The sequence below is a fragment of the Mixophyes fleayi genome, chromosome 2 (genome assembly GCF_038048845.1).
Source record: "Mixophyes fleayi isolate aMixFle1 chromosome 2, aMixFle1.hap1, whole genome shotgun sequence".
NCBI classification, from domain to species: Eukaryota; Metazoa; Chordata; class Amphibia; order Anura; family Limnodynastidae; genus Mixophyes; species Mixophyes fleayi.
In genome coordinates this window covers 137,897,922-137,912,408 of record NC_134403.1, presented here as the reverse complement: position 1 = coordinate 137,912,408, position 14,487 = coordinate 137,897,922, and the positions used below count along the sequence as shown (strand labels likewise).

Below are 14,487 nucleotides of genomic sequence, written 5' to 3'. Positions count from 1 at the left end.
AATTTAAATTTTATTGAGACATCCTGCTGTATTATATATGTATAAGCCCATAAAAAGGTTCAAAATGAGACCTTGCCCAACTCTCTAGCTCAAAAAAATGTTAAAAGCAAATTTTTTGTTAAAAAATTGCAGCTTTAAAATATAATTTCAAAATCAGTTTACATATCTGCCTATGATTTGAAGGTTTTATACAAAATTTCATTACAATCTGAAACAGTCAGTTTGAAATCCTGCGTTGCTTTGATGTGAAATGACCCGATACGGCTTTCTGATTAACTTATATTTACTTTGTTTTAAAACAAGAACCCTCCAACATCACAGGACTCATGGCCTGAAAACCAGTGATGAACAAAAATGTTTATTGACATCAATGAGAATTATCTGGCATGTTCGTAAATATGGTCAGATGATCATAGTTGACCAGTCTGCCTGGGTCCACTTCTGACCATAATAAAAGGAACCCAATGACGCCAAGTGTTCTAATTGCCAGGATCGGCCCTTGTGGAATCACAGATTTATAGCTAATGAGGGAGTGAGATTACACTCCTCTCGTGTGACATCACATGTCCCAACCTTGACAGACAATGAATCTTTACAAATAACGTTGGACTGAACATTAATTGTATAATGCAACAGCACCAGAATGTAATCGCACTCAGAGGAAACACTGGTGATGCCCACTGCAAGTCCATCTATATACAAGTGTGATCAAACAAATTATAGCAGGTGCCTGGAAATCTATGGAAACAAAATTTTTCAATAACTTACTGTCTAAAATGAAATAGAAATTAAATTAGGAAAACAACTTTAATGCCCATGCATGGTTTTTTATTAATAAAACTAACATGTGCCAAGTTAAACAATTTATAAGTCTCTGTATAGTTAATAAAATTACACAAGTATGTACTTTCCAATAAAAAGAATATTGTATTTCAGCAGGCAGCTGACAGCAATATGTGCAGGTAACTATTTTGTGAATTTTTTATCTGAAACCACTAGATTGCTTTGAAATTTATCATTGATAATATAAACTGCTAAAAATGATTCACAAATATGGAGAAAAAAAAAACCTGTTAAAACTCTATAATTTCAATAATAGATTACAAAGCGTTTTATTAAACAAATACAAAACTTTTGCTTCATAACACATTTAGATGATAATTATGTAAACTATATAAAAAAATAATCAAATTTTGCCTGGAAGAATTCAGGCAAATTATACTATAAGCAATATGTATATACTGTATATAGCAACCTTCAAGACATTTCACATAGCTGCACCAGCATTGCAGAAAAACTTTTGCCAGTAACATTTCATTTTCCCAACATATACAATAGAAAGCATAAAAACTGGCTATTATTCAATTTTCTGAACTTCAAATGCATTTAGGGAAAGGGAAAAAAAAAAAAAAAAAAAAAAAGTCTTTGGACATTGCATGATTTCACAAAACCATACTTCACCCCACATTATTGAAGCACTCCAAATAAATGCCAATTCAATAAACCAAGTTTTGCTTTTTTACACATAAGCATAACATTTTATTTTGTATTAACGTGGATAATACATTAAGCAACTGATGCAAAATTGGACAAAAAAAAAAACCAAACCAATAAAGAAAACACAAGTGTAAGGGACCCATTGAATAAGACTATTCAAAATATCCACAAAAAAAGAAAAAAAGAAAAAAAAAAAAAAAAAAAGGGGGGGGGGGGGAAATACCCTAGATAGAAACATCTTTGCTTGGTTATGACTAATTGTCTAACCAATGTTTCTTCAGCAGTGATGTTAAACAGGGAGAGGTAAAAATAAAAAAAGGAAACAGAACACCGCACAAAGAAGTTCCTGAAGCTTTTTTACTGAATATATTTCAGCACATCAGTCGTCGTCATCATTTTCATTGAAGTCATCATCATCGTCGTCGTCTTCCTCTCCAACGTAAGACACAGGTGTCTCCACCCTAGAACTGCTGTACTGTGATCCATTGGAACTAGTTGCCAGCATCCCATCTGCAGTCAAGTCACTATAACAAAACACATTATACTGTTATAAATGTCAAATGTATAAGTATTTAATAAATGCAATAAAAAGGCTGTCTATTTCTGCTAAGCCAAGCTACAATATTCACATTATGTGCAAGCTTCATTTTAGAGTTACATAGATATGCTTTAGTTCTTGACCCATTTGTTTCCTGATTTGCAACAGTTGTTAGCCTTTGGCCTCACACACAAAAATGTTTAACGTTGCCTGAAGTGTTCAGAAGCATTAGTGCTTTGTAAAATACAGTGAGAGTTCAATATCACTAGGCTGCAGGAATGTTAATGAATGTCCTTCTGTTAAATCAAGGCTAAAGCAACTTTTGAGCCAAGGCTTTAAAGGAGTGTTTCTCGATGCCCAAGGGCATTATAAGTTTGCACCCGGTAAACCATATAATAAAAAGAATTCCCACAAAAACTACAAAAAGGCACATTCAGGCAATAATATCAGTGCAGGCATATACATACATGCTCTAAGAACAGCAGTGTCCAAATATATTTGCCACATGATAAATGGACAAATTGTTCTAGCAAACATATGGGGCAAGCAAATATGTTCGAATGCAGGGGACCAGCATTCCAATATTTTGCATGCAGCTTTGAAAATGACAGTGTACTGTGCTTCCACTGTAACAGACAATTCTATTCACTACTCTTCTAATGGGAGTGCCCATGCTGGTGCACAACACCACACAAAAGAGAGCCAGAATGTGAAATCTCTAAGACAGCCGAGTTCCTGCATTGTGAGTACAGCCCAGGGGGACTGGGTGCATCAGGTAAGAGTGGATACAAAACAGGAGAGACAAGGAGCAGAGATTAGATAACCAGGAGCACATGGACAGACATCAGCAAGCGAGACAGTATGGAAAACACGTTTGTGTTTTTTTTATGGAGTAGACTCCGTTACCCATGAGCATTTATTGCTCGATTTAAAAAAATATGTGGTGCATATTACATTTTTCACAAGTTAGGCTAGCATTGAATTTTGGTTGTATACCACTGCTTCAGTAAAAGGCATTAAATAAAATCTAATTGTCAAGCACATGGGAAATCCGTAAAATTTTTTACACCTTGATATGGCATTAAGTGAGCTCACAGCTGTGATAAAAATCTGTGTCCAGTAGTTTTTGGGCTCAAGTTAGGCATACATTGCCACCAGATCCTTCAATCTGACCAATTTTCTATGTCGAGTAGTTAAAACAGATGTATTGTAGCCATATGAAAAAATGTCAAACTATTCTACATTCCAATGCACCAAAAAGTCTGTTCGATTAAAAATATTAAATATATATATCTACATCATTTGAATAGTGCCACCAAACTGTGCAGTACTTTCCACAGAAAAAAGATAAATCATTCACATCAGTCGCTGCCCCATTGGAACTTAGTGTATGTCTGTTGTAGAGAATTTATATTTAAATTTATTCGAAAGTCAATTAACATACCAGTATGTTTCTGGATTATGGAAGGAAACCCAAAAAAAACATGTGAAGAACATACAACCAGGACACGACCTGTGTGGAGTTTGTAATTGAACCCCTAACCCCAGCACAAAAAATATGCTTGTGGGTGTAAAGCAATCCATGATTAAAGTATTGAAAATTATCAGATCGTAACCACTAATACACAAACTGCAGGTGCAAACCAATTACATTTTTAGAGAATGGTGCATACAGACTGAAAGTTTAAATAGACGTATATAAAGACCGATTATCTTTTCCACAATGTGCTGTGAGAATAAAGGATCAATCACAATGTGGAGATCAGAATATCATCAGTAAGTGTTCACGTAGCACAAGATTAACCTATGACCGTGTTGGAAGAAGATTCTTATACAACTTGGACTAACCTTCTAAAGTGTGTGAATGTACTGTGCTCAGTCTGTTGCTAGGAAGGGGACCAGAGCTACGTGTTTAACAAAAATGACAATTATTGAAAAGGATGGGCCATAAGTGCAGTTTTAAATTAAACAATATAATTTTATAATGATATATGTAGCTTTCTCCCAATAGGACTCAAATTACTTTGCATTACAATGCAACTACTTACTTAGGTGCACTATTGTATGTAATCATTATCAGTACCTGTCCCACGGAAGCTTACAGTCTGACTTCCCTACACACTAGGGTTCACACAGGTTTTTTGTTGTGGCTGGAAGCCAATTAACTTACAAATATGTTTTTGGACTGTATGGGGGAAAAACACCAAAGGATCTGAAGATATACCCATTTCTTAATAATAATAATAATAATAATAATAATAAACAATAACTTAATTTTTTTTTTTTTGAAATTAGACATTAAACCCCCCACCCCGCCCTAGTTTATATATACAAAAATAGTCTATTGTTTCCTCCATATGAAAAGTAACATGTTAACTGCTGTCTCTTTTCAATCTATGCTTTGGTATTTCAGGTTTCCTCTATCAGCAATTGTGACCACTAAGGATAGCATGACGCAGCATTAGAAGTTGTAATGGAGGTAGTGAGGAAGCACTTGTTTTTAGCCCAAAGATGTTTACATTGAAAATGGACCCTTCAGGATACCCTACAATTCTTTACATTTACGCTGTGTGTTTTATGAGAAACTTTTTTTTTTTTTGTTTAGTTTTTTTACTCTACTAAAGGGAATTTTACACTTTGAGACAAGTTAGGCTTCATTTCAGTACCAGTGTCAAGTAAATCTCTAATTTATGGGCATAATTTTCTTCAAACAAAACAATAAAATCTGATACATGCCATCTCTCTCAAAATGCATTGCATTTTGCTACCAATCAACTCCGAAAAGAACCCACAGAGCACTGTGGGAATAATTCTAAAGGAACAAGCCTGCTTCTGCCTCCTTCCCAAACACGTGTACATAGTGTGCAACCTCACCACTAAGATAACATCTATGAGCATCACCAATTCCTTTAGGCTGCGTTACGGCAGTGCATTTAGTGTGCTGGGAGTTGTGCAGTTACATCGCCGGCTAGCGCTTGTGGAATATTGAAGAGGCAGACCACAATGTATCGAAGTGTGTGGGCAATGTCAACATTGTGCACACAGGGATGCAGGATTCTGGGAGTGCTGAGCTTTGAAGGTCCAACCTTTGTGCTCCACTCTGACCAAATACCACTGGAAAAGATCATCTCTTCCCCTCACAACTCTACCAGGAAAGGTTACATAAGATAAATGGGGAGGACAAGGTACAAGAGACAGAAGTTACCACAATGGTGAATCTGAACCTAGGAGCTGCGAGTAGTTCATTGGAATTGCATCATCTATCCTTTACTGTATTATGTATACTGTGTATGCTCCGTTATTGGAGATATATTGTAATGTATAAAATATTTTACCCAACATGTACTCACATTGTGATTGTGTGTCATCTATAGTAAATAGTCTAGATATAGTAACTAGCATTATAATATATATTTAATAGTTGGTTATTTAAAATGGTAGAAGGAGTGAAGTGGGAAAGTGAGAAACAAGGTCTCCTAGGAAGAGTATAGATGTGTATAACATCTTTAATATTCTCCTATTTCTAAAGGTGTGATATAGCATACTGATCACATAATTGTGTGCAGTTAGTAGAGATTATGATGCCATATTTTCCTTTTACTACTGGGCCTTACTCCTCCAAAGTAACACTTTTCCTATAAAAACACACGTTTCAACTCCCTGGGGACACCATGAAACATGGGGATAGCCTGGAGAATTTTTAAATCTGGACAGGTATTGGGCTTATTCAGTCAGGTCTGTTTTTGCAGGATGCTGGCACCGCGTGTATAAGAAATATGTTTTCACTTTAATTATGTGTTCTATTGTAGATGCGTTCTGCTGCCCTTATTGACCCAGTTGTGGGTGGGGGGAGAGCAGCAATCCTGCCTTCTTCCAGATTTTATATGATTTGCAGTAACATGATCCATAACACTGAGATTTGCTTAAATGGATATATAATAATCAGGTGTACAATGTTGTTGCTATATAAAGTTTTGTTTACATGACAGTTCAAATTGATTTGTTACCATGGACAGTGCTTTAATGCTGCTGAAGTCATGTGACTAATACCCTGTTCACACTGCCTCAAAATCCCAGGTTATTGCCAGGGCAAGCCTTGACGACCCGGGTCGAGGCTCAGTGTGAACGGGTCTAGGGGCATGTACCCACGATGTTGCAACCACCAGTTTGAATGGCGAGACCCAGTTTAAACCCGAAACCTATTGAAAAGTTTAAAAAAAAAAAAAACACCATCACAAGAGGAGCCAATCAAAGCTCCTCTTGTGATGTTGCCAGGGAGACCAGGGCAGACTCGTGTTCATGTGTGAACAGTCTACCTGGGAAGTTAGCGGAGTGTCCTGCACGGCCACTTGGCAATATCCTGGGTTCATAAACCTGGGATGTTGTTAGGGTGGCAGTGTGAAAGTGGTATTGTATGTAGAGATGAGCGCACTCGGATTTTGTGAATCCGAGCCCACCCGAACCTTTCCGATCCGAGTCGGATCCGAGACAGATCCGGGTATTGGCGCCAAATGAAAACTTGAAACCGAGGCTCTGAGTCATAATCCCGCTGTCGGATCTCGCGATACTCGGATCCTATAAATTCCCCGCTAGTCGCCGCCATCTTTACTCGGGCATTGATCAGGGTAGAGGGAGGGTGTGTTAGGTGGTCCTCTGTCCTGGTAGATCTCTGCTGTGCTGTTTAGTTCTGTGCTGTGTTCTGCAGTATCAGTCCAGTGGTGCTGTGCTCTGTCAATTTTGAGTTCAGTGGTGCTGCTGGGTCCTGTGCTGTGTCCTGTTCAGTCCAGTGGTCCTGTGCTCCTAAGGGCATAGTTATTTACCCATTATTCCCACGTTTTTAAAAAAAAAAAAAAAAAAAGTTATAAAAACACTAAAAAAATAAATAAATTATAACTAAATTTGCAAAACCAATCCAGCAGTATAAGTCCATTGGTACTGTCTGCAATATTACCAAGTTCACACATTCTGCAGTATCTTGTGCTACATATAATGGAGACCAAAAATTTTGAGGATAAAGTAGGAAAAGATCCAGACCCACTTCCTCCTAATGCACAAGCTGCTGCCACTACTCATGACAGACGATGAAATGCCATCAACGTCGTCTTCCAAGCCCGATGCCCAATCTCCTAGTACAGGGCATGTAAAATCCAAAAAGCCCAAGTTAAGTAAAAGTAGCAAAAAGAGAAACTTAAAATCATCAGCGGAGAAACGTAAAGTTGCCAATATGTCATTTACGACACGGAGTGGCAAGGAACGGCTTAGGCCCTGGTCCGTGTTCATGACTAGTGGTTCAGCTTCACCCAAGGATCTAAGCCCTCCTCCTCCGCCCCCCCTACAAAAATTTTAAGAGAGATATGCTGTCAGCAACAACAACAAAACAGCAAAGAACTCTGCCTTCTAAACAGAAGACATCACAAATCCCCAAGGCGAGTCCAAGGGTGTTGTTGGTTGTGAACCCTGACCTTCCCCATCACTGTACGGGAAGAGGTGACTCCATCCAGCATTTGCAGCACGCCCTCTGCATATGCTGGAAGGATCACCCACAGTCCAGTTACAGATTTGGCTAATGAAGGTGTGAATGTTGTACACCGGTAGGAGGATATTGATGATTATGATGCAGACAGATACCAAATTGCCTTTGTCCATTTCTTTGTATATTTGAATTTCTAGTTCTACAGTCTATGCAGACTGCTTTTTTTTATATTCAACTACAAGTGTAGGGCGGGGTGAGGGAATAGATAGCCACCAAAGTAACGTGGTCCATTTAATTTCACTTTCTAGCTCCAGTCTGTGCAGCCTGCTTTTTTTTATCTTCAAAGTATTTACAAGCCTTGCAATCTAAATTAACTAGAGGTAGTGACGTGGTAGAACTCCAAAAGGCAGTTTGGAAGCCCCTGTACAAACTGGCTCTATTTTACCTGAGTTGTCCCCCCTCCAGTGTGTACTCCGAAAGAGTTTTTAGTGCAGCGGGGAACCTGGTCAGTGAGCGGAGAAGGAGGTTGCTTCCTCACAACGTTGAAAAAAATGATGTTTATAAAAATAAATATAATCAATTCCTCAATAAAGTACAGCACTGCCCTCAAGATAGTACAGAGGGACCTGTGGTTGTGGAGTCCAGCGGGGACGAATTGATAATGTGTGAGGAGGAGGAAGTACACACTGTAGGTGGAGAGGAATCAGAGGTTGAGGATGAGGACGACATCTTTCCTCAGTAGAGCCTGTTTAGTTTGTACAGGGAGAGATGAATTGTTTTTTTGGTGTGGGGGCCCAAACAAACCAATCATTTCAGCCACAGTTGTTTGGTAGGCCCTGTCGCTGAAATGATTGGTTTGTTAAAGTGTGCATGTCCTATTTCAACAACAAAAGGGTGGGTGGAAGGGCCCAAGGACAATTCCATCTTGCAACTATTTTTTTGGCATTATGTGACCATTCAACAGTCGTTTGCTATGTTCAAAAAGTAAAAGAAAATGCCAACAAATTCAATAAATTAAATCAAAAGTTAAATGCCCTGTGTTAGGAACTCCCAAGTCAGTACAGTGAAACTCGGGAACTACTCAGAAGGCAAGGTGTTCGCTGGAGCCCCTAGTGGTGGGGACAGACTGGGCTGCGGGCCGACCGACGGTCGAGTAGCATATACTGACAAAGGAGTTTCCCAGAAGTGGAGTGATTGGTGGACTGTAGTATAAGAGGAATCCAAGGTCCAAAGGTCACAGGCACAGATGCAATATCCAAGGGCAAGCGAAGGGTCAAACTCACAGGCAGAGAAGCAAAATCCGAATTCCAGGCAAAAGGTCAAGGTCAGAAGAGAAGGGTCACAGGTCCAATAACAAGCAGGGGTCAAATACAGGTGGTCAAATCTAAGGTAGCAGGAACCTAAACGGATAGTACAAGCAGGCAGCAGGACTGAGGACAGAACGCTATAACCGGCAGTGAGGCTGCAGACCTCACTGCCTTAAATGTACAGATGAGCCAATCAGAGTCTAGCTCTGAAAATACTTTCAGGAGCTGACTAATGAAAAAAATCACAGTCTAATAGCCAGCAGGCTATTAGATCTTCTTGCGCACGCGCCCAGCTGTCCCCTGTTGCCGGGACGCGGCGCTACAGTGCTGGGCGTCCGGCCGTTGCCTCACCAACGGCCGGGCGTTAAGAGGAAGTGACGTCCCGGGTCGTCATGGTGACGGCCGGGACGCTGGGGCAGGCAGGAAGCGAGCCGCGGCGGCTGTGAGTACCGCCGCAGCTCGTGACACCCTGTCATTATTTAAAACAAGAGGTTTTGACGTGCTAGAATTAGTGTGGTGTTAAGATGTTATAAACACTACACTTGGAACTTGGCCCCGGTATCAAATTGGGTATCGGGGCCACCCCACTACGCAGTCCAGATACTTGTTTGGTGGAATTCTGACCAGTTGAGGGTTTTATTATTATATTGTGGGGACCACTCTATACCACACTACACCACTCTATTTAATACTTTAATTCTATTACTAATTCCCATAAAGAGGAACTGCCGCTTCTATTTAATACTTTAATTCTATTAGTAGTTACCATAAAGAGGAACAAATTAAACAAATTTTACCAAAAGTATAATATGACTTACAAACACTACACTTGAAAGATGGAGCCTTTAAAATGAAAAAGTCACTCTTCATTGCACAACTATGTGCAACAGGGACAGTTTTTTGGTTTACAAAGTCAACCAATAACACTTGGACCCTGTCTGTCTTTAACATACTTGATGGGATCTCAATGATGAATGCTCTGTACCATGGTTGGAGGAGGTATTGTGGCCCCGGTACCAAATTGGGTACCGGGGCCACTCCACTACGCAGTCCAGATCCTTTTTTTTGGGAATTCAGACCCGTGGAGGGTTTTTTAATTACATTGTAGGGACCACTCCTCTACGCAGTCCAGATACATTTATTGGTGCGAATCATACAAGTTCAGGGTTTTTAAATTACATTGTGGTGACCCACTCCTCTACGCAGTCCAGGTACATTTTTTTGGTGCGATTCAGACCAGTTGATGGTTTTCTTATTATATTGAGGTGACCACTCCTCTACGCAGTCCAGAAAGATACCCCGTTGCAACGTTTTGGACTAATAACTATATTGTGAGGTGTTCAGAATACACTGTAAATTAGTGGAAATGCTTGTTATTGAATGTTTTTGAGGTTAATAATAGCGTAGGAGTGAAAATAAGCCCAAAAACTTGATTTTTGAACTTTTTATGCTTTTCTCAAAAAAAATCTGAATCCAAAACCTTAAATCCAAACCAAAACCTTTCGACAGGTGTTTTGCAAAACAAATCCGAACCCAAAACATCACGAAAATCCGAATCCAAAACACACGAGACACCAAAAGTCGCCGGTGCACATCCCTAATTGTATGCTGCCTTCACTGATCCTTTTACATGGGATGTTCTAATCTATGGTTGATTACTATGAAGTATAAGCTACCATAGATCACATAACCAGTTTCTGATCTTGAACGCCTCTTAACTTCATGTATATTTGACCGATTGCTTTTTTCTTGTATTCCCCTTTAAAAACCGGAGGTGTATAGTTGAGTGAATTTGTGCTCTAACAAGATATCTATGTACAAGGCAGAAAATATTGAATGTGAATTCGAAAACAGTGATGACTGAGGATGTCTACCAATTTATTCATCATTAGATCCTCTTTATGTAATGATTATATTTATCATCACATCTATTATGCCACCCTGTTTGCACTCTGCCTTTTGGTCATGTTTGTACTTTTTATATAGCTTAATATACCAGGTATAGGAAACTAAAAACTAGTAGAGATCATTAATAATAAATAAGGATAGAATAGATAAAATGTAAATATAAAAAATATAATATATAAAAGATTTTAAAAAAAAAAATCTAAAAAAATAAATAAATCAATAATGTGCTATTGTGGCGACATGGTTAGGGAATACTTCTGCAATGTGGTCGACATAATCTACAGGGACATATCAGACTCCATTTTTGGGGCAGTATTATAAGATTATTACATTTTATATATCATTTTGTTTTCTACTTTATAGGCAATTAATGCAGCCTTATTGATAATACTTCTAAATGGTTAGACTAACACAAGATTCAAAATATTTACATGTGGATGACAACCATATTTGGAATGAATGGAGGTGGGCGTAGAATCCAATAATAAATATGATAGGCTGTTCAGCAATTATTGAAAGCTCACCGCAATTAGTGTGACAAATAATGCTTTTCTCTGTTTGGTTCCAGTTCCCCAATAACCATTGGCTCTTACAGACAGGTACTTTGCTTTAATTCACTTAATATTTGTGTTTTTGTGAAGTCTCACTATACATGCTAAACCATTTGATTTTAATATTTCACCATTCTTTGATCTGTCTGGGTAATATTTTAACACATTAATAAAAGTTGTATTTTAATTTATCAGTGGACTGGAGTGATCTCTGTTCTCCAACTCTAGTTCTTTGTTCTTCACAAATAACCAAGTTTAAATAATCCGCAGAGATTTTAGTTAATCTATTGACGTGTCCGTAAAGCAGTGATCACGTGTAGTGTTTGGGAGAAGGGATGGTCAAAGGTATTTTTGCAGTACCCTGTTTTACAAACTCTGGAGCACACTAGTGGTACTTCATGTTGACAGTGGAATAGTATTCATGCTCTGAAAAGTTACCCATAGGTTACAATGCTGTACATGTAGTTTAGGATGAGAAACTAATCAAAAGGTAACCCCTTGTGGGAAGGAAAGGACTTTCTTGAAACAGCTTTTACAGAATCAAGCCACTATTAACAAATCTTACATTTTCTTTTTGAAAGGAGGAGTGAAGGTTTATATTCCACCTTACATATGCCGCATTTTACAATTTTAAATTTAAAATAGTGCATGCTTTACAGTCTTTACCTGGCTGAAAATCTTCGGCCATTTGACACAGAAACTGATGTAGACGAGACATACACACTGCTGATTGATCCCTGAGCCATTTCTGGAGAAGGAAAAATATATATATATTTAATGTAATCTGAACCACATTGGATGGGAATTTCAGGGACTTGAAAATGGAAGCAATAGCCCAAACATAGCATTCAAGTGAAAGTGATTAATGGTAGACTGAAGAAAAAAAAAAAAAAGTATTCAAAAATGTGTGCTGAAAAAGAAATGTCAGGCTGCTACAGCTGACTATTGTAACTTAATGTATACGCAAAGACACAGATTTTACTGCATTCTGATGTGCAATGATTGCTGATCTTAAATTTCTAATTGGAATTGCACCATAATTTGGTTTAGCTCATGGAAACACCACAACTCTAATATTCTTCAACTTCATCTTTTCTTCTTTACAAAATATGTTATACAAAGTTCTGAGAACAACTGACCTACTTACTGTGTTAAATAAGTCTTCCTTATTGGTTTGAAAGACACCCAAAATGCACTAAAAGCAATGTTTATGTATATTCTACACAGCTATGCTTGGCCTGCCAAGTCTTTCCCTGCTGTCAATTTCATATCTATAGGCCATGGGCAAGCTGCACACATGAACCCATTGTCACTGCTCACATAAAGTGCCAATACGGTAACGCAACCTCGTGGATTTTCCTTTGCAACCCTATGGGGTGTGAAGGGAAATCCGCAATGTTGCAGTAGCAGGAAGTGTGCAGTCACGTGTAGCCGTGATCTGCCTTCTTAATTGAATATTCCCCTATATGTCAAAGTCTCCATTTTTAATCCTTGCATTTCAATAGATTAACACTTTTCTAGTATTAATGTATTGCTTATTAATTAAATTTGATCTCTGAATTCAATTTACACCAACTTTAAATAATTCCAATACAAAAACAGATGTGTGAAAAATGTCTGCTGTGAAGATGAGGACAAAATAAGTTGAAGTCTTATACAGGTTCTTTGCAACTTAATGGTGGAAAACACCAGTTGTCTCTCCAATAGGGATAAAAAGAAAGCTTAAATTTAAATGGTTGACAGTTTATTATTTCTAAACCAATGTCAGGGAAGAGGCTCATTGTGCTAATCGATTTGGTTTTAAAAAAAAAAAATACAAAGAAAAAAATGGCATTTTCTGATGATGCCCAAAATACGCAGCTATCTTGAGAACCTCCATACACAGAACTCTCCAATTCTTACATTCGGCAACATCAAGGATTAGTCATGCTCATTGATAGATAGGACAACAGTTGCTTTTTAATAAATGACTACCAAGGGTCAACATACATTGGCCACTAGTATATTTGTTTTCTCTTCATGCAACTACCATCCTCTATGGGACCAGCTACAACTGTTCCCTTGTAATGCAGCTGTGGAAAATTTGAATTGTTAGAGTAATTCCACTAGAGCAATGCAGGTGACCTACCTGTCACATACGGTTCCAGCGCTTTTGGTACTAAGCTTCGCGCAGTTTTTAGGTCTTCTGCTGAACAGCTACCCGATTCCAACCCACAGGCCATACCCATTCGTTTCAGTACCTCTATGTCATCATGTATTTCAAATGTGTTGTCAAAATTAAAAAGATATTCAAATCTGAAATGAGAAAGCATCATAGGCTTGAAAAGCAAAAAACAAACAAACAAGTATACATGAAGGAATTTACAATCGGATTAAAGATGGGTAAATTGATATTGGTAAGTATTTGGGCTAAAAATCAAACCACAAACTTGAAGCAGAGTAGACTCAACTGATCATATGTGATCATTGATGTTTATTTTTATATGTTCCATCTGACTATGACTTCTCATCTGTACTCCTATATTTTCGTTCTCTGGTTCCCTGCTACAAGTCACTTCAGCTATGCTATAACAATAAGACCAACTTACTTGACATTGTACCACTGTATACATGGTGGAGCGTGTCAATAGCAGTTCAATCCAAAAAGGAAAAATACATAACTTTTTAGGATTAATGCTTGAACACGCCTAATCTTTGGTACGTGTGAACTTGTTTTAATCAATGAGTAAAACTTGTGAACGATTTTACACTATGGAAGTGCCCCCTTGTTTTATTGTTCTTTAGATGTGTGCATTTCGTGTGGAGAGTGTGTATAGCGGACGCAGGGATTACGATCAATTCAATTCTATTTTATGACAACCTAAATAATGTATTATATACGAAGGAAGAAAGCCTATTTATAAGAATAGGCTCACAGAACAAGACTAATAGCAGGAACAGCAGCAGCGTAAGATGTCTGCTCTCAAACTTTTTTCTTTTAAAAAGTGCACCGCTCTTTGCCTTGCACATGCTAGTACACTTCCAAAACCACATATGGAAATCCCCAGCAGAGATGTGATGTAGGTTTATGAAACTCCAGTATCTTGATTCACTAAGCAACAGCATACATGGGCACCTTTCTCTGTGAGCTCATCCCCATCACACCAGGAAACATGCAGTCCAGAATTAAGATGGGTGACACTTGTGAACAGAGTCCAGCAAACCACAACTGCA

At 38.3% G+C, this 14,487-nt stretch overlaps 1 protein-coding gene across 2 annotated transcripts in view; it reads right to left on the bottom strand.

The window, feature by feature from the left end:
• Nucleotides 1-1,096: 1,096 nt before the first annotated feature.
• Nucleotides 1,097-14,487, bottom strand: part of TFDP1 (transcription factor Dp-1) — a 65,887-nt gene continuing 52,496 nt past the window's right edge. For both annotated transcript variants that reach the window (XM_075200057.1, XM_075200058.1), the window contains exons 10-12: nucleotides 13,403-13,569; nucleotides 11,941-12,022; nucleotides 1,097-2,021 (exon numbers count right to left, since the gene is read on the bottom strand). In XM_075200057.1, the coding sequence (XP_075056158.1) occupies nucleotides 1,877-2,021; nucleotides 11,941-12,022; nucleotides 13,403-13,569 (394 nt within the window). In that variant the 3' untranslated portion in view covers nucleotides 1,097-1,876. The remainder of the gene's footprint in view (nucleotides 2,022-11,940; nucleotides 12,023-13,402; nucleotides 13,570-14,487) is intronic.